This window comes from Ictalurus furcatus, chromosome 12 (genome assembly GCF_023375685.1).
Source record: "Ictalurus furcatus strain D&B chromosome 12, Billie_1.0, whole genome shotgun sequence".
Lineage (NCBI taxonomy): Eukaryota > Metazoa > Chordata > Actinopteri > Siluriformes > Ictaluridae > Ictalurus > Ictalurus furcatus.
Genome location: NC_071266.1, coordinates 13,071,652 through 13,092,790, shown reverse-complemented (window position 1 = coordinate 13,092,790; position 21,139 = coordinate 13,071,652). Strand labels below are relative to the sequence as shown.

The 21,139-nt window shown below is 39.2% G+C and overlaps 1 protein-coding gene across 2 annotated transcripts in view; it reads right to left on the bottom strand.

The window, feature by feature from the left end:
* Positions 1-20,608, bottom strand: part of LOC128616067 (myosin-10) — a 44,223-nt gene extending 23,615 nt beyond the window's left edge. Inside the window, exons 1-5 of one of the 2 annotated variants that reach the window (XM_053638555.1) lie at positions 20,345-20,608; positions 18,278-18,654; positions 15,976-16,132; positions 1,065-1,092; positions 19-121 (exon numbers count right to left, since the gene is read on the bottom strand). In XM_053638555.1, coding sequence (XP_053494530.1) covers positions 19-121; positions 1,065-1,092; positions 15,976-16,132; positions 18,278-18,631 — 642 coding nt within the window. In that variant the 5' untranslated portion in view covers positions 18,632-18,654; positions 20,345-20,608. The remainder of the gene's footprint in view (positions 1-18; positions 122-1,064; positions 1,093-15,975; positions 16,133-18,277; positions 18,655-20,344) is intronic. The other variant, XM_053638554.1, reaches the window with a different exon arrangement.
* Positions 20,609-21,139: the final 531 nt, after the last annotated feature.

Genomic DNA, 21,139 nt, shown 5'->3' with positions numbered 1-21,139 from the left:
GAGGAAATAAAAACTCACAGGAATGTTGTGATCCTTCCTTCCTTTGTGCGAGGAAGCGACATGTGCCAGGTACTGAATGACTTTTTTAGTGTTTTCGGTTTTTCCTGCTCCAGATTCACCTCTGAGGACACACACACACACACACACACACACACACACACACACACACACACACAAACAAAACATCTCTGCTCTTATAATGTGTAACACACCTCAATGATGACTTGTTAAAAAATGGCTAATTAATGCAGAGAACATTAACTGTAGTTAAAGTGAAGGGATGGAGTGCTTCCGTTTCCGATCTCTCTCATTTCCCCATGTTTTGATCCAAGATCAGATATCTGAGCTCTGACACACTGATATCATACACACGCACACACCTGCTCACAGAGTGAGTTCCCACTCACACTAATAACCTGGTTAATATCGGATTTTACCTCAGCACTCACCCTGTAAACTCCATACTGTGAAAAATCAGATTAAGGCCCAGAAATCTGATAACAAATGGAGTTTAGTCCAGAAATCAGATTTCCGAGTGTATATTAATCTCACATCACAATCAATCAATCTTCAGACCAAAACACACAGCAAGCCGAGAGAAAAGCTAACCAGGACCTGAAGTAGAACTCTCTCAAGAGCAACACGGTGCAGTCTGAGCATCCGTGTGCAAAATACATTTAAAAATTCATTACTGAATAAATAGATCATCTAAACAAAAACAAAATAAATATTCAAAATAATAATACATTTTTAAAAAATAATCAAATATTTTAAATATAATAAACAATTGGATAGACAGACAGCTGGAGTCACAGAGAGACAGGTGGGGGTCACAGATCGATAGGGGAGAGAGAGACAGACGGACACAGATGGATAGGACAGACAGACAGCTGTTTATCTCGGGGCTGGGCGATATGACTGCTATAAGGTGATTATGATGCAGGATGTTTCTCCTGCATCATGTCTGAGTAATGCGCACATGTACACACACCCCTGTAACAGTGCCACAGTGATGCATCTACAGGTGATGACATCACTATATATTCATTCACTGGGTTACTCACGTGCACAGGATGGACTGGTCCTCACGATCTAAGAGAGACATACAGGGAGACAGTGAACACTTTCTTAAATAATGAATAACAGGCTGGATGTACACACACTCACACACTTTCAAGTAAAACCTACGAGTAGTGTATAATACACTACATCTGTATAAAATGGAATTAAAACAACTGGTCCATTATTCTGAATTGTAAATGACTTTAGAGAATGCTGTATACAGTATAGCGAGATATTAAGGGATGATTAAACACCTGTATGAGTGAATAAACAAACACACCTGTACACACTTCAACACCACACAGTAACACAGATCACATCATAATACAATCTGGTTAGGTCTGTCCTGATGGTGATATTACAGCTGTGCCTCACATTGACCTCTGACCTCCCCTCACATACAGGAACACACTCAGCACTTATTCCCTGTGCAGGCTTCCTGTGAGGAGCCGAGGGGACACGACTCCCACACACACAGATTTGTATGATTGTGAGAGAACAACACAGTGTATTTTGTGTGTGTGTGTGTGTGTGTGTGTGTGTGTGTGTGTGTGTGTGTGTGTGTGTGTGTCTCTGAGAGAATGTGCGTGTACATGTCAATCAGCATGGTGATTAATCTGACAGAACTGCACACCTCAGTAAGCAGCTCTCTTTTACACACACGGATAAACAGAAATGTCCTTTACCACCTGTGCTGTGTGCAATATTCTAAATATATCACTGTTCTTAAATGTATTTTCCTGACACTTGGGAGGTGAAGTTATTACAATACATCACTATAATATATCACTGCTTATAGTACAACACACACCCCTTCTCTGGGACAGTCTGTGTAAATCAAGCAGGAATTTATAGGGAGAGAGACAGAGAAACGGACATTGTCAAAGAGACGGAGATAGACAGTGAGAGCGAGAGAGAGATGCACATACAGAGAGGCAGAAGTGAGAAGGACTTGCTGGTGAGGTGCTGCGGTGTAAGAGGAATAGAACACTCACATGCTGTTAGAGGAAAATAATCAGCTTCAGGGTGATACAGTAACTCTGCTTTACACACAGTATTTTACTGAGGTGTGAACTGTCAGACTGATCACAATGCTGATTTACACACCCACCCACCCCAGTGTGTATGGATATGTAACTTTGCTGTGCTGAGGTGTTCTTCACAGTGAAATGTAGGAGGAGTGTGAGATAAGCGATGGAGGAAGAATTGTGGGATTGTGAAGAATGGTGCCTGGTGTTCGTCTATCTTCAGATATCACAGAATTTTGAGAGCGAGAGTGAGCAAGAGCGCGAGAGAGAGAGAGAGAGAGAGAGAGAGAGAGAGAGAGAGATCTTTCCTTTCAGTTTGAGGCTTGCTGAGTGATTACAGAGGGACGGGGAGAGAGATGGAGGTGAGCGTGGACGTTAAACAGAAAAAGGCAGAGACTGTTCTAAAAACATATTTTGGATCCTGAGGGAGAGATAAAGACTCTATAAATCACAATACTTTCACAAAAAGCTCCAACAAGGGTCACTATTCATCTAAATATAACCTTATACAAAAAAAAGCACAAAAAAAAACAAAACAAAAAAAAAACAAAAGGGGGGTGGTGGGGGGGCCTTTTCATTTTATTTTCATTGTGATTTGATTTTGATATTTTTACATTTTCAGTCTTTTACCTTTTTTCTTCCATCCCTGGGCCTCGTGTATTCATCTGCACATGAACAGATTTACGTGCGAAAAGCTTTTACACAAGGAAACCATTTGCTCCCAAATGCGTGCAAATTTACACACAAGTCTTACTCATGTAAACCTCGACTCCACCTTCTACAGATCGTGTAACCTGTATGGATCACAGCACTTATTTCTGAAGTATACGGTGGAGTTTAACAGCATTTAGCAGACAGCCTTATCCAGACTTCACGAGCGCAGAAACTAAAGCAAAAACCAAGGAAACTCCACGATATTCGGAAAAGCTCACAATTTTTCTAAATTACAGCAGTCTTGTGACATCACAACACACATTCAGCCAAATCCCTCTTCAATTCATGTGAGTCAAACATGAGTACAGCCAAAAGCTCTTGTTTACCCACAAACATCACTGTGAGAGAGTATGCACAACTCTTGTGTAGGGCTGATTATAATCTGATCAGATTTTAATCTGATCTTCAATGATATTGATACGGGAAATCCCCAAATCGATACTTAACGCATGTGCTTTACTTGACAGGATGTGAATATCTGTACTTCTGTGCTTTTGATTTCTTGTCACAAGGTTTGTTACACGAAGTAAGAAGTCATGAAACATTTGTGTGGGTCTTATTGTTAAAGTAAATGTGTATTTCAATGATATAGGAGTAGGAGGGTTTCAGTTTCCAGCATTTATATTAAAATATGGATTCTATGTCTGCAAAACTAACATTTTAAATAAAATATTGAAAACTAATCGACATCTAATCGAATCCATGTAAATAGGAATCAAATCGCCAAATTGGTCACAATACCCAGCTGTAATTTTGTGCAAATTGCATCGCAAGGTTTGAAAAAAGCCGCAACAAAATCTAAACATTTGTGTGCCAACGATTACAAAAAAAAAAAGAAAAGACAGCCATCCATGAAATTCTGTACAGGATAAATCAGTCGGACTTCTCCAAAGCGACGTATAAAACAGCTTTGGAGTCTCCATCTTAAACACATCTTCATGTATGTCCTTGAAAGAATATAAAAAATAAAAAGTGAGCTGACAAACTCATAAATTAAGATGAAAAAAACCCCCAAAATGAATCACTCAGTTACAAGAAAAGACACAGCGGCGTATAAACGGAGCAGCTGATTGAGGATTTAGCGCTCGCTTATCATCATCATCAATCATCATCATCTACTATTATATATTTTATTGCCATAGAAGCGAGTCAAAATATCTTCCACTTGTTTTTCAGCCTTTACCCTGATCGCTCATTTCGCGCTCCCAGCCATCTGTGCACGTAACCTTTTATGGAGATCTGTGGTAAACAGGCGGTGTCGCAAATGGGAACGCGCTTTGCACTTTACTGGCGATCAGCATCCGTACACTAGTACGAAGAAAACCCACGTTTGTAAATCCTGCAGAAATGTTTCGTTTGGTTTGCCTTACACAAACATTTACACGTTTAAACTTTAAGATATTTATAAAATGAGGCCCAATGTACATATTGCTTACTGTTTTATTCTACATTTAAAAAAAAAAAGAAAAAGAAAATTTTTTACATGATGCACCTTAAGATTTTGACTGAAACTGAAATGCTATTTAAATAAAACTTATTATAATAAATTATAATCGTGTTATCGTGGACGCTTGAAAAAACACCAGTATTCTCAAATGCTGTGCCGTTCAGTAGGCAGTGTGATTACAGCGCTATTCCTACTCCTTTTATGGACAAATGTAGAACATGTGTTTCAGGAATCCTCGGGGGGGGGCTTGGTTGGGTGGTGGACGACACCATGCTAATACAGTCATTCATTCTTGCACAGAGGCGTAATTCGTATCCGAAAAGCTCGCCACTTATCCACACGCACCTGAGGAATCCAACACATTCTCTACAGGTCGAGTTCCAATCCTGTTATCACACCTTCATTCACTCCCTCATACGGTTCAGACGCAGAACACTCGCTCTGCTCTGCTTTCTGTTACACGTCTCCATTGGCTTTCAGCTCAGAACATCAGCCTCTTACACAATGATTGTTTTAATTCCCTCATCATACATGTCTACTATTCAAGATAGTCCAGGCTCTTGTTATCTCAAAATTTTCCAGAACCTTCAAACTAACTGTTCCTCAGTGGTAGAATGAACTTCCAACCTCAATCCGGACCGCAGAATCTCTCAACATCTTCAAAAAACAGCTAAAGACCCACCTCTTCCATGAACACCTAACCAACTCATTTTAAAAAATTAAATAAATAAATATTGTTATTATTATTATTATTATTATTATTATTATTATTACCACTTGCATCTCTACTCTGCACACTTTGCTTCTTCTGGAACTCTATTAATGGATCTTGTATGGTAGTACTACTTGTATTCTCCACTTGATACATCACTTTGCTTGTATTTTCTCATTTGTAAATCGCTTTGGATAAAAGCGTCTGCTAAATGAATACATGTAAATGTAGTTATTAAAATCTGGATGAGAGTTACTGTGAACAGCAGGGGGCAGTGTCACGCAGCAAATTAGAACGTAGAGAACATTTTCTGTAAATAAATAAATAAAAAAAAATATTTTAATGAAGACCGTCAGGCATTTCAGTGAAATGGAGAGAACAGAGCGGAGATGAAGATTTGGTCGTTTGGGGATCACTTGAGGCAAAACTGCACTGAAATGTGTTTTGGTGTTAATGTTCCTGGATCTTCACCTGAGCTTCTCATCTTCCTAAAATAGGTCTATGTCACTCCACTGGGTTTGGAACGTACTGTAGACTGCTCGCTCTTGCACAGTGTTACGAGTTTATCGTACTAAATCCTCTAAAATCAAGCCTCGTGTTGCGTGAAGTCGTCTGCTTTATGATTCACACCGCACTGATCTCAGATCAGCGCTCACCTCCGTTACACTGATATTAGGGCCAATAAACTGATGAGAACTGGCCAACAAAATAGCATTTGGCCTACACTCAAGTTCAGTGTGTGTGTGAGTGATTCATGTACCAATAACCAGTTCTACAACACACTTGGATACATTATATAGTCAAAACGATCAGGTACTTCAGAACATGCAAATGAGTAAATTTGCATATAATCATGTGAAGTTTTTCTTAAACTGTAGCAACCTTCAAATACAATTCATTTCGTTTCATTCTCATTTTATCCCATCCATTTCTAAATTATTCATTATTGTTAAAAGAATATACAAAACTACGTATTTATATTTTAACATTGCAATTAAATATATATTCGTTTTTAGGGCTGCAACTAACGATTATTTTGATAATCGATTAATCTGTTGATAGTTAAATTTTTTTTTCAAAAAACCATGTTATTTCACATTGTGCCCGATGTCCTTCGAACACTGCAAATTGATGGCTATGAAAAAGGTATTAAACACGTCCATGTCGGCTATGCTATACATTGTGCAAATGATTTTTTTTTTTAAAAATTAAAAAAATAAATTAACTTTATACTTTTGAAAACAAAAAAACTGATTTAACTTCTGCTTTAAAGCTTGCATATAATCATTATATTAAAATGATAAAAAAAGAAAAACAAAAGCACAAACTAAGTGTTAACTGGTAAGAGGTTGAATGTTCTGCAGTAACACACATTCACTCATCTGAACAGTCACATGTTCCTATATTCTGTAAATATGACATTTCTATACAATTACTTTATCACCCCATTATAGTTGCTGCTCTCATAAAAACACAATTATTTTTGTTTTGAATATAGCATTAAACATTTGAATGAAACAACAAAATGAATATTTTAGACAGAGTTAATGCGCTTCCTTTCTATTGCGTGCTGATTGAAGCATATGCGTGGACTCGCGCTCATTCAAGTTTAATGGAGACTCACTCGTTAGGACGAGGCTTTATGTAAAACAGAAATACTGGCGTGAATTTCTAACACGTACAGATAAGGAGATAAAGGTAAAAATGTCATTTCTGCACTGAAGAAAACATGTCAGGAACACATTAAAACAGAACACGCATCTGTCACAGCATCTGACACGACAAGCCACGTTAATACACTTACCAGTTTGTTTGAAGTGCTTGAGTGTTTTATAATTTTTGGACGACCTGGATCGTGTGCTTTTCCCCTCAGCGGCTCACAACGTGATCTCCGCCGTTTTCCAAATGTGCTTTATTCATAGAAATGCATTTTTCACCGTTGTGAAGTGACCTCACTGTCAGGTTATCCACAGTGACATCACAGACCCGACTATCCATAATCAAACTCATTGTCGATTATCTTAGTTATCGATTCTATCGATTAGTTGTTGCAGCCCTACTAATTTTTTTAAAAATACCATTATATGATTTAAAAAAAAAATAATACTTTATGAATCTTATTGGTGCACATTTAGACTGAAGACCTCATTGAGGTCTGTAGGGATACGTGCACGTGCACACATGTGCGCTCCATGCTACATTCCTACAGACAGCTGGATTCTGGGTGTAGAACCTCTCGGACCTTTTTAACCGCATGTTATTTAAACATTTTATGTGCTTAACAAATACAAATCATCTTTAATTCAGAATTAAACCCAACTTATTTTTTCCTGTTAATCTAACAATCTACAATCTGTTCATCTCATCTTAAAACGGTTAACGTGTGTATGGAGTCACGGCTCCCGTCTCCCTCAGTCTCTGTCGTCTGCTGCTGATGTAGTTTGGTATGAGAGGAATGCTACAGCTCGTTAATCTTGTGGAGGGGCAGAAAGGGTTTCTTTGGGGGGGGCGGGGGGTTTAGGGTCGGTCAGGGGGGACGTAACGGGGCAAAATAAACCCAGCTGGAACATCTAGACCGATATCAGTATGTACTCTACGATCTGACCTCCAGGACTGAATCAAGATCAGTGGTCAGGGAGGTAAAAGGAGGAGTTTCTGCTTTAAACGATGAAAAATAATGGAAAAAAAAAAAAAAAAAAAAAAGAAGAGTGAACATGTGGGGGAATTTTTAATTTTTTAAAATTTAAATACTACTTCCTCATGAGCAGCAACACAATGACTCAGTCAGACTGTACTGGATTGCTAATAGACTTGTGTGCTAACTAGTTGGTTAGCTACAGGTTAGTTCCTGCTGTCACTTATGTTATAGCAGCTATAACCGGTCGTTCCCTCACCAGCCTCTTTATTCTCTCTCAAAGCGTAAACTCCTCTGTCCTGAAGATGTCAGAAAACTTAGTTACAGCTTTAACCTCTGACACTGGAGACTCCTTCCATAAATGTTAAACAAACATCTCTTTACAGGTCAACTTTTTTTGTGTTAGGGGTTGGAGTAACGCATGGAGTGAACGTCATGCGGGTCAGAAACAGATAATCAGCGTCAGACTGCCAGAACCGGCCAAGTGACTCATGTCCCACTCAGACGTGAATTAAGTCAGCCTCACGGAGACACAGAATACAGAGCATGACTCGCGTCCCTCAGTGCCGAGAGGAAACCGACATCACCAACTGCTTCGTCAGGCCCTCTCAAAGACTGCTGCATCATGGGATACGTCAAGCAGCTGTCTCCCTGCAGCGAATTCCACTGATTCCTGGCGGGGAAGGAAACACGGCTGAATATAGAATCGATGGAAAATGGAAGAGACCCAATCTCCAGTCACAGGCTGATGGAGTGGAAACCGATGTTTTGACGCAGCATTACAAAGCAATAACAGCGTTCTTACCATACCGACCAATGAAAACGCAGTACACATAAACCAGGATCCCGAGAGCCAGGGACAAGCAGATTACGAGTCCGGGACACTCGCTGGTTATTTGTAGAATAAGTAATAGGTCTCCAGAGGGTTATGTTCTTCTCTAAATATAAAACAAAACAGGTTTTATTTGCAACGAGAATCCCCTTGTTGGTCTAATTATACACTGCATACGACAGCCAAAGTGAGGTCTAGCCTTCTGTAGCAAGAATTCTGATGAGAGATCAACTACAATACGAACTTATAACGTCCTTAGCCTCAGTGGCTCCGCCCACAAGATCCAGATAGTCAACGTTCGTGCACTTTTCTGGCCACAAGCTTCAGGATGATGAAGGCTGCAGTCTGATTGGCTCTTCAATCTTCCTTGTGTACGAGACCCTTGTGTACATACTAGTTTCCGGACTTTACGCTAAACATGCACAAATATGATTCAAATAAAAAATGTTAAACAATTATGGAATTCAGTCTTTAAAAGATAATCTGCATGAAGCACTCTGGCGAAGCAGCTCTGTATGTTCTGTTAAAAGTAGGCAGTTCCTGGTTTCTCTACATCAGAGGCATTATCAGGATTATACATCTCTTCCTCAGGAAGTCCAATACTAGCTAACTAGCTACACGTAGGAGTTAAATTGGTGTTAGCTCCCACTTTCAGCCTAACAATTACGTTATGAGGACATCCAAACATGATGTGGCATGTTAAATAAATAACATGCACAAACTCATTATTATCCTTTTTGTCAAGAGGTCAACAAAAAAAAATCTTTAGTAAAATAATAAATCAATATTGTTTAATTCAGAGGGAAATTCAGCGATGCCACACAAACCCAACGTCTTCAAAAGCCGGAAATGTCGTGACTAAAGTGCTCCCGTCCCGGAATTCCTTTAAAACTCAGCAGATTCACTGTGATCCAGGCGAAAGCAGAGAGGCCTGGATTCACTTCAGAAAGCCAAAGTGCTGAAACATTACTGTTCGTTTGAGATTATTAGGACCAGGTGGAGGAACCCAACCCCCAAAGCCCAGGAGAGGAAAGTCTACACGTACACGCTCACATTCCTCCACCGTCTTCCACTCAAACGGAGAGTAAATTAAACTGAAGATGAAGCGAAGAACCCAACGTCATTTTATGTACCGCTTTTAAACGAAGTCAGTACCGATTAGCTGGGACTCGTTTTTCCCTCGTTTCTTTCTGGGCTGCATTAAAATGCACAATTTTAGCAGATATAATGCTTGCACGTGGTGACGTTAGTCCGGCGTTATCTGTGTGTCGACTGTACACGTGATGCAGTACCAGCATAAACATCTGGGGGTCAGGATAGCGCAATGCAACACCATGTTAAGCATCACACTGAACAAGACCACACTCCCTGTACTAATCTAGACTAACTAATAAAGTATTCACACTATCCGATTTCTTCTTACTGAAGGCTTTTTTTTTTTTTCCCCAAGGTAGCGATCTTCTGGATGTTTCAGATTTCCAACTACGTTAACCTGGTTTGAGATTTAAGATGCTCATGATGACGATTACGACGACAGCAGGAAATTTTAAAGTAAATTTTAAACTTTATCCATGTGATTAAAGACTGCATCTCAAAACAGTCCCAGAATAGCAGCAGGGGAAGGGAGGGGGGGAGGGAAAAAAAAAAAAAAAAAAAAAAAAAAAAAACGCTGACTGGTTAGCATGTTGCCATGGAAACCAGGGATGTTTTAGTACCGAGCTGTCTAATGGACATCGGTTTTTAAACGGTACGCTAGAGAGAACGTGAACACACACACACACACACACACACACACACACACACACACACACACACACACAGTCAGTACGTTTACATGGACAACAATAATCCGATATTAACCCGATTAAGAAACTACCATGCAAACAGCAATTATTGATGACCTTACTCCTACTAATTCAAAATAAACCCAAATGGAATTAAACATGTGGAGTATTCCTATTTTAGTCACATTATGGAAGTGCATTATAGACACGTACACACCTTAATCACATTATTAACGTCGTGTGAGAGTTTTCACTGTATTTTGCGACAGGAGACGTACACACACGGCACTGCTCAACCGTTTTACAGCAAACAAGAGAGCACGGCTGCATCCGAAACCACATACTTACCTACTATATAGTAGGAGAGATACATGTATCTCGGCTACTATTATAGTAGGCAAGTACACGGTTTGGGACACAGCCCAAGGCTTCAAGCAGTCGTCCATTTGCACGTATCGCATGACAAATAATTAACTGCACTAGAAGCATTCGTAAAAATTTTAAAAAACGAAACACAAAACTGTATACGGTACCATAACGAAGACCAACTGCATGTTGACACGTGAAATTCTGGAGGGATTGCCTGTTCTCTTCCTTTAGATCAGCTAGCTAAACTAGTGTGAATTAGAAACAGAGTGGCCCTGGTTACTGCAGGGCGGTCAGTATCGAGTACGAGGCGATTCTGCTGATATCGGTACCGAAAATGGATTAAAAATGGGATTGAGGAGTCACTTTTTGGCACTCACAAGCCATTTTCCATCTTTATTATGTATTACCCAGTTCCCATAGCAATCTCGTCTCCTGCTCAACTTGTAACGGGTTTTAAATAGACAGTAAATTTCAGCTTCTGAGTCCAGCGCATTTATCATCAAAGTTTAATTTAATCTGCGCTGCTTAGCCAAGATGATTTTATACTCTATAACTTTCATATTTCCCCCCCTCGGTGTGTGGTTTCGCTATAGCGCGCTGGAAGCCATGTTTCCGTTAAAAGACACAGATGTTTTCATTTAGGCAAGCGCTCCTTTCCCTTTACATGTGTTCCACACTCGCTATAATTACAAACTTACTGCTGCCAACAGCCAGTGATGGAGATCATGGAAAGTATTTAGAAAATCCATCAAAGGCAGACACGCCCCGAGTGTGTGTATAGAAGTGACGAAATGTGGCGCTGGTCCGACCCAAACCACATCCAACCTTCATTCTGGCTTTACAGTGGCATCTCAGACCAGTCCGGTAAAACCAGAGCTTTGGTTAAATCAGGGCTGTGTCCCAAACGCTATCAAACAAAACCAGAGAGTTACTACGACGGAGATCATCATCACTGTGACCTAGCAAAGTCTGCTAGCTAATTAGCAGGTAGCATAAGCTATAGGAGTGTGCCTCACTTTCTCTTGACGCTAAAAATAAATAAATAAAAATCGCAGCTTGTCATGTTACCGAGAAACCTCAAAGCGTAAACACCTCGGTCCTGAAGATGTCAAGCTACAGCTTTACCTCTGACACTGGAGAATCTTTCTATAAAATGTTCTATAAACATCACCTTACTTCAGGAAAACTTCACCACGTCAATCTATTCTTCATAATCTGTTTGTTATCAGTGAAGCATCTGCTGTACACGTCCCTGTGAACGAGCCGTTACTATAGAAACCATAACATTAGAACGAGCGCATTATTATTATTATTATTATTATTATTATTATTATTATTAAGCCTGCACTATTGTCAGAGCTGCTGTTAGAGAATTAACAACGCCTTCTGATCAGAACCAATCAGTATGTAACCTATTGAAGCTAATGTTGCTTTTCCCCCCGTTCATGTAAACTCTGTACGATATAAAAGAACAGAGTGCGATGATAATCACAGCAGGCTTGATGCTTGTCGCTGTGCCAGCAGGCGTAGTAACACACACACACACACACACAGAGAGGAAATTCCCCCCAGTGTGTGTCTCACACACACACACAGCTGCACAAAGGCGCCATTGTACCCCACAACGAGGGTCAGACACTCCAAAAGCCACCATTTTATGCACACTACACCTCCCACTGTAGGGTCTGATTGAAACACAACAGCTGAAGGAGATGTGGAACGTTCCAGAAGACAAGTTAGTTAGAGGAGTCCTCCTGCTTTCTTTCCACTCACCGGACACATTTTTACCTGAGAGTTTATCCGAGACAGAGACATTTCTTCTACCGAGATCTTCTACCGAGATAAAACGACCGAGGGTGCGAGTTTAAATACACAACAGGACGCTAAACAGCTGCCCCCCCCCCCCGAGATAAACAAACAATCCAGCTTTAATAATTAATACAGCGATATCAAATACACTGTTCTGGATCAGGGCGTGTCTCAGACAGATGGTGCGGGCACACACACACACTTCGAACTTTTACACACAAATGAAAGTGTTTAAGACGTTCAGTAACTACTGTACTATACAGATAAGTGTGGAAGTAAGAAAGTATAAAGCGAGACTAACAATATGACTGAGATTAAAGTGAAAGTTCGGCTAAAACTGAAAAGCACACAGTTTCTCTTCTCACCAGAACACAGTAGATAAAAGCTGAGCGTGTGCGTGTGTGTCTGGAGTTTGTGTCTTTATTCATGTATCTAACACGAGCACATCACAGTGTCTCTTTCAAACAAAGATTTTCAACCCTCACCAATTTAAAAAATAATAATAATAATAATAATAATAATAATAATAATAATAATAAACAACATCAGGAAGAAGCACACTTTTTTTAAATGAGCTCAATAAATAAATAAAAACAAACAAACACACACACACACACACACACACACACCACCTGATTCAGTGCTGTTAAACATCAAGAACAGATGTGCTAATGCTTATTTAATGCTAGTTAATGCTGGATAAAAGCTACAGTCAGTCCCTCCAGGATTCTGCAATCACAGAAATGAATGCAAAAAGGAAACTGCAATATTCTGAGGAGCTTGCGATTTTTTAAAGTTACCACAGATTTGGGCCGAGAAGCATCGTGTGACATCACGATGTGCATTCAGCCAAAGCCCTCTTCGACTCCTGTATGTCGAACATGAGTACAGCTAAGAGTTCTCATTTACCAACAAACATCACTGAAAACTGAGCAAAACTATTTCACGCCAATTCAAGTAGCTTACAGCAAAAAGGGCAAAAAACTTTGCAAGCTGCACCGCAAAATTAAACAAAAAAAGCCGCAGCAAACTCAAGCACTTTTCATTGCGACAATCACAAAGAAACGCCACGAAATCCTGTACGGACTGTTCAGCATGCTATTGTGTAGTTCAAATGAGTCTCGTCAAGCCGAAAAACTGAAACGGATCGAGGTCATCGAGCGATCAAGCGTACCACTGGTTCATTAAAAAGTTACTCAGCAAAATTAGGGCTGATGTTAACAAGTAGTGTGAACGCTCGACTACGTGAGAGACTCATGGAGGAGTGTATGGAGAAAGATAAAACTAAAACTATACATTTTTATAATCGCTCTTGCAAACATCTTCATCCGACAGCTAAGAATTTAAGCGACGTCTATTGTGAGGACATAAATGTAGCTAACGATCTGTAAAAATCAGAGCGTCTCAGTGCACAGAGCTGTGTTTATGACCCATAACACATACGTAACCAATATTATTAAAGATAAAATTCTAATCTTTTCATCTCCAGGTACACATACACTATATATACACACACACACACACATACATAAATACAAATGACATATATATAAAAATTTTAAACCCCATCCAATCAGCACTGCTACAGAATGTTTTTTTTTTTTTGCTTTCATTCCTCAAATATGCAGAAACCCAAAGGCCCACCACAGAGAAAACCCAGGAAACACACACACACACACACACACACACACACACACACACACACACACACACACACACACACACACACACACACACACACACACACACACACCTCCCTCTCTGCCTTTTCCCTGCATTCCAGATGTGGCTGTGTGAAATTAATTTATCTCCAGGGGCTGAAAAAAAAATATATAATAGCTACCTTTGGAAATACTTTCCATTTCTCCTGCTGCTTACGTCACGTACAATAAAAACTCGCTGAACCGCCAATATAACTAAATAAGGCTAGAATGCAGAGCGGAGCTGTGCACGTAAGAATTTCAAGCTTCTTGAAACACTTAAATGGAAAACAAACCTTTCGTTATAAAAAAAAGTGGATAATGACTGCAGTGGAATTTCTTCAGGAAAAAGACCAAAAACCCCATGAACCTGGCAAGCGTGTTTAATCTGTCATGAAGTTAAAAATAAAACTTGTCCCTTCGTGTACAACGTAGCTCATAATTCTATTCCTCCACAAAAAGACAAAACAAACAACACCAATACAGTAAGTTATTATAGTGGCATTTCTACCGGGAACACACTGGACTGTAGACGATTTGTTTAATTTAGAATTTGTTTTATTGCACAATTGCAGACTTACAGATCAATTTAACGATCAATTTAAAAAATAGGTTCTAGAATCTAAAAACACGTTCATACTTCGAAGAGTTATTTTAATAAGTTGTTTTACCCGATACAGTTATTTATAGCTGGAAAATTACATTCATGTACACAATGTTTGTCTAAACAAAACTATCCTGTTGCTTGTTCATACATAGTAATATAAATGTTTATACCCAAAAGCTAAAAATCATTCTTACCAATTACTACTTCTTTCTAGCTACAAATTTGTTGTTTTTACCCAAAATGTGTTTTAGCTAAAAGAAACTGTACCCAAAAGTCCAATAAAAAGATTTACTATTCCTAGGTACAAAATTGTTGCTTTCAGCAAACTGTTGTGTTTCTTAGCTATACATTTTTCTGTTTATACAGAAATTCTTTGTCTTGCCTATAACTCATAATTCCGACCAAGGACGTATTATTCCTAGCTACAAAACATTCCATTTTCTTTCAAAGAAACATAAATTAATTACTTTTCTTACTTAAAACATACAATTCTTACTAGACACTTATTTCTTCTAGCTACAAATGTTTTTAGCAAAAACACTGTCTTGGTTAAAAACTTATTTGCATTCTTACCCATTACTCACTATTTCTAGCTACAAAACTGTTGTCAAAACACATTAGCTTTTTTTAAAAAAAAAAATTAAAAACCCACACACTTCTATTTACTCAAAGATATTAAGCAATATCTTCAAGTAAACAGAAGTGTGGGTTTTTTTTTTTGTTGTTTGTTTTTTTTTTTTTTTTTTTTTTACAAAGAACTTCACACATAAAACCTATAATTCTTACTAAATGCGCATTACTTCTAGCAACAGAATTGTTGTTTAACAAAAACATTGTGTTTCTTAGCTAAAATCATTTTCTGAAAATTTAGTGTCTCATGTAAAACATACAATTCCAGCTCTTACCATTTCTGCCTACAAAACTTATTTTTAAAGGCACACATCGTGTTCTTTAGCTACAGAATATTTTCTTTTTTACTTATTAGTTCCACGTGTAAAACTTATTTTTTAGCTAAAAACATTGTTTCTTAGTTAAATTGTTTTTATTATTACATAGAAGTTATATGTCTTACCTAAAACATACAATTCTTACCAAATACTTATTACTCCTAGCTACAGAGTTGTTGATTTTATTGAAAACACTGTTTCTTTGTGGGGGAAAACTGTTCTTATTACTAGCTAAGAAACTGGTTTCAGTTAAAACAATGCACTTTAAGCTTTAAAAATAAATAAATAAATAAATAAATAAATACATACATTGAAGTAGTTATCCTTACCTTGCAGCATGCACCTGTATGCCGATTCTGAGATAGCGTAGATGTGCGGTGGCATTTCGTGTCTCTTTTTTCCACGGTACATCTCGATGATGTTTTCTGAGTAAATGGGCAGGTTTTTGTACGGGTTTATCACCACACAGAAGAGTCCGGAATATGTCTGGAAAAGGGGGAGAAAAAAAAAGAAGAAGAAAAAAAAAAAAACATTATACAATGAACTGCTTTATTTATTCCATGACACCAGGGAACTGTTTATGATTATGTTCCTAAATAGTGGTATACTCGCATGCTAAATCAAACAAACAAACAAATAAATGAGCCTTCATAGTAGTGTTAGGACTCAGATTTTTCCAGTTAGCACAGAGTCCGGCTTTATGATAAAACCCACTGCACTGTAGGAAATGGTATGCTCTATGAGGTACATATTATTTTGGCACTGTGGAGTACAGTAGAATGTAGTTTGGGACGAAGCCCACAGCAAGACTGGAACACACTCAACATATACTTTCAAACCTTTATTTTCCCTTTTTAATCAGTAAACAACACCAGTTGGGCAAAGTCTAAGTACAGGATGTTCCTGCCCACACACACACAAAAATCTGACCTTGTTCTAAACACTATTTGTGCAACATGTAACTGCAGACCAAGCTAAGGAAATAAAAGCATAAACTTGAGCTGGAGGTCATGTGTTGAGCGTCTGCATCCTCGGTCTGGGTTTATACCATGTGCTATCTTATATCTTATGTTATTAGCTAACTAGCCCTTTTGATAACTAGCCACCAGATGAGCTAGTTGTCCGACATGTTTCTGTCATTCAGTTTGTCTGATATTAAAATGTTCAGCTTTACATAAGCAGATCTGCACTCCTGAGTCACTGCGCCAAGTTTAACTCAACTCTGCAGCTAGGATTTGTTCAGCACAGGTGTGCGACACACACACACAGCTTTATGAGCAGACAGGGATTTACGTCTCCCTCCTTTCCTGTCCTCTTTCACTAGTCTGTATCACTCAGTGGCAGACTGCTAAACTTCTGCCAAAATGATCACAATTGACTTTTGGCCATTTCATGCACAATGAACAACTAAAAAAATAAAATAAAAAAAATGATAATGTTTTAAATCACACCGACATCGCAGCAGCAGCAACACGCTCACATACCACAATTCTATCCTCTTGTCTCCTGGTATTCCAGCCGGTCTGTTGGTAAAAACTCTCAATTCCAATTGATCTTTCCAATACAAAGCAATCAATTTTCTCTCTTTTACAGACCTCTTTATTAATCTTTCGGTAAAAGTTGTGTAAATGATTTCAAGATTAAACCAAACCCCGACAAAATTAAATAAATACATAAATAAAGTTTGTGGCACATTTAAAACATTTGCTAATATTTTCTTCGTACTCATGTGCGCATGTTGCTAAATTAAACGAACAGACATGTCCATGGTGCCACGCCTACAAAACGCCATAAAAGGAAAAGTGCTTCATAAGCATAATGTACACTAAAGCTTCCAGTAATGCAGCTCAGCCACTACAGCTCATCAGCCATCATACACACACACTAACCAAACTCCACCCCCTATTTAAAAAAAAAAACAAAAAAACAAAACAAAAAAAAAAGTGCCATTACTTTTGCCCTGACTGAACGGCTAGTATTTCAGGTCATTAACAAGAATGACCCCCACCCCCACACACACACACACACACACACAGAGCAGAATCTCTCACTAGACGAAACTGTTTTTATTCCTGATAGCCTATTGGGCATTAAAGTACTTGCTGTCCTACGATATTCTACATTATCATGACACATCGCAAAACGTACAATAACTTATCAGGGAAATATTTTTATCCTGTTCAGACGCCAGCATGATTTTTTTTTAAGTCTATTTTAGATAAAGAACATCAGTGATCTTCTCTCTCGTCAGACGACAATCCCATAGTTCTGTTCATCACACACCAGGCACTTTATTGTCACTATAAATGTAGCAAACTACAATAAAATCTGTGCACGTGTGTGTGTGTGTGTGTGTGTAATAAACCCCAGTCCACTAACATTCCATGATGACCTCATCACCCCTGGCCTCCTGTTTTCACAGTGTGAGGTGGAAAAACCACAAACGGTCCTGCACTCGTCCTGTATTGGGCTTAAACTATTTTTGGGGGGGGGGGGGGGGGGGGGGGGAGATATGCACTTTTCACCCTGTTTGATGATCAGTAATGAAGTCATAAACACTAATACACAACACTACATCAGAGATGAATACATGCCCCCCTCCACCTCCCACCACGTGTGTGAGACACTTACGTAGATGAGTCCGGAGTAGTAGCGGTCCTTCAGGTTGTGGAGAACCGACGCCTCATTGAGGCAGGTGAGCTCAGCCATGTCCTCCACCTTACTGAACTTGGGTGGGTTCATCTTCTGGATGTCGTCTTTGTTCACCAGAGCTTTCTTGCCATTCTCGGCGAGCTCCACCAGGACCTCCTCGCCTCGCTCCTCCCGAATGCTGGCCGCCTCGAACCCGTGCCTCTCGGATGGAACCCACACCAGCTTCTTGGCGGTCCAGTCGGCCTGTGTGGCCGGGTTATAGACTACCGCCCGGTCCACGAAGAGGTACCGCTCCGGGTCCTCCTGCCCGCTCCGCTGAGCCATCTCCGGCATTGGGGACTAGAAACGTAGGCCACCTAGAGAGAGAACCGAGGAGAACCGAACACGAGTCAACACTTCACACTCTCAACCATCACACTGACTACAGCCAAACTGATCACTTTTACATACTTACTTTATTTCCATTTCCAAATTATTCTTTTTATTCATTCATTTTGAGCTACTACATTTTTAGATACTTTTCAATTTTGTACTATTTATTAGTCCAATTTTTATTAATTGTTTTAATTACATTTTGAGCAATCCATTTTTACTATTTAAGAAAATCTTCAAAAAACTGTTCCGTTTTTAGCTTTTTTTAAACCATTTTTAAATCACATTTTAAACAACTTTACTACATTTGAGATATTCTAATATATTATAGAGATATATTATAAAGTAATGGGGCCCTTACTGAGCACTGGGATGATGAGAAGATAAAACCTTTTAATTCTACATAATGGATAAAAGGGTATTTTAAAAAAGATAATTAAAAGAATGCAGAAGTTTTTCCCCTTTACTGTTTTGATTCAGAATCACGTTTATTACAACACTGATTGTTACTATAGTGACGATACGAATAAGATTATATTAGCGCGTGCCTAATCACAAAAAAACCGTGGATGAGGTTTGATTTTAGCGTCTGACGTTACACTGAACACACTGATGTGCGACTCCTAACACCGGCTCTGCATCACTGCAGGCTGCTTTTATAACATTCACATTTCTACACATTAAACCATGAGCGCTTCAGTTTTCCGCAGAAGTCACCTCAGACACAGGCAGAGGCCTGAATTCCTGCCCCAAAAACACCACAGAACAGGGTCACGGCTGCAGCCTACAGCACACACCAGCCGTGGGTTTACTGCACATCTACTCTAAATCCTTCACCTGGCTCATAAAGAAGCCAATATTAAAAATACAGTACAATGGATGAGGTATAGAAGTGAACGTTCCGTCACCTGTGCCCTATGTAGGGCACCTATATAGGGAAGTTAGGAGTCATTAGGGATTTAGCCCTCTCATTCAGTAATTGAGGCCAGCTTCAAAAAAAATGTTTAAATGATATTCAAGACTAAATACACAACCACACACAATAGAAGACTTTTTTTAATAGACAACCGAAATCTGTTTATTTATTTATTTATTTATTTATTCCTTTTTAACTTGAGTGAATGCGGCATTTCTGGACGACACCGTAACCACCATGCCTGCTGCACTGTGATTGGCTAACATTCTCCCGCCTACTATGCCACGATTGGCTGAAGAGTTCATCCTCGCGCGCATTCCACTTACTTGTCCAATCAGCGGCGTCGCTCGCGAACAAGAACAAACTGTCAATCCAACGAGTCTGAGGCGGGATTTCACGTTAGAATACGGGTGGAGGGAGTGGGAAAAAAAACAACGCCTAGCCTAGCTTTAATCAACGACCGTTAACTGCATGCATGGCCTTGGCCCAAAAGGATGGAGGCTGAATTAAGTTACAAGTCTAACTGTACAGATAGATCATGCATAGGGATAAATATATAGCACTAAATAGGTGGAAGATTGAAAGCGTACAGCAGATGATGAAATGCTAAAAAAAAAAAAAAAAGTGCTAGCGTGTCCAGTTCGCCTCAGCCTCCCCTGTATCATCACCCCAAAAAAGTACTGACACTAATAATCCGTCTAGCCGCATCTCCACTGTGCAAACAATAAGCAATTAAAAAACAATAATCCCTGACTTACAAAGGGCAGCTGGCGATGAGAGCTCCGTATATGAAGAGATGACTATGTCCGTGTCCAGCGCGTCCAATTCTAAGGCTGCAGTTTCTTCTGAAAGTCGGTCAGTGTTTTCGCCTTGTTTCGCCCCTCAGAGTCCGCACTGATGCTGCTGCCGCCTCAACCGAACCCAGCACCGCCCCTTTTATACCAACCCCGCCCACTCCAACCAAACCCAGCATTATCCGTTACTCTCAGGCTCCCCCCCCCCAGAACCGCTTCATTCCCTATCCTAACATTCCTCGCGCTTCATTCTTCACGCTTCTTTGGCGCCACTTGTGATGTCGCCCACTCTCTCCTGATTGGCTCGTATTAGCGCTTGACCGCTGGCCATTGGTTAGTCACGGGACGCTGCGGGTTCGGTTGAGAAAACACTGAAATTTACCTTCGATTTAATAAAATCTTCGATATCAAAATACATCACTTTTTGTTCTTTATATAACCGATTCTATTTCAAATAAATTTAGAACAAATAATAACTTCATATAATACATTTAACATTGTGCAAAGAGATATGTCTCCCTCTTGTGGTTATAAAAATCGTAACACTTCAATTTGACAAACGAAATAAATGTAATTAATTTCACAATAAGAATAAAGACAATTTCTGTGATAAATATTGTAATTTCTTGATGTGTAAATTCAACTATTAAACAATTTTTTTTTACAAAGTTTTATTTAAGTAACATGTATATTTTACTAACATTAGTTACCTACTGGCTACTTCATAGCTAGCTAGATAATGTTTGCTAACAGATCTAA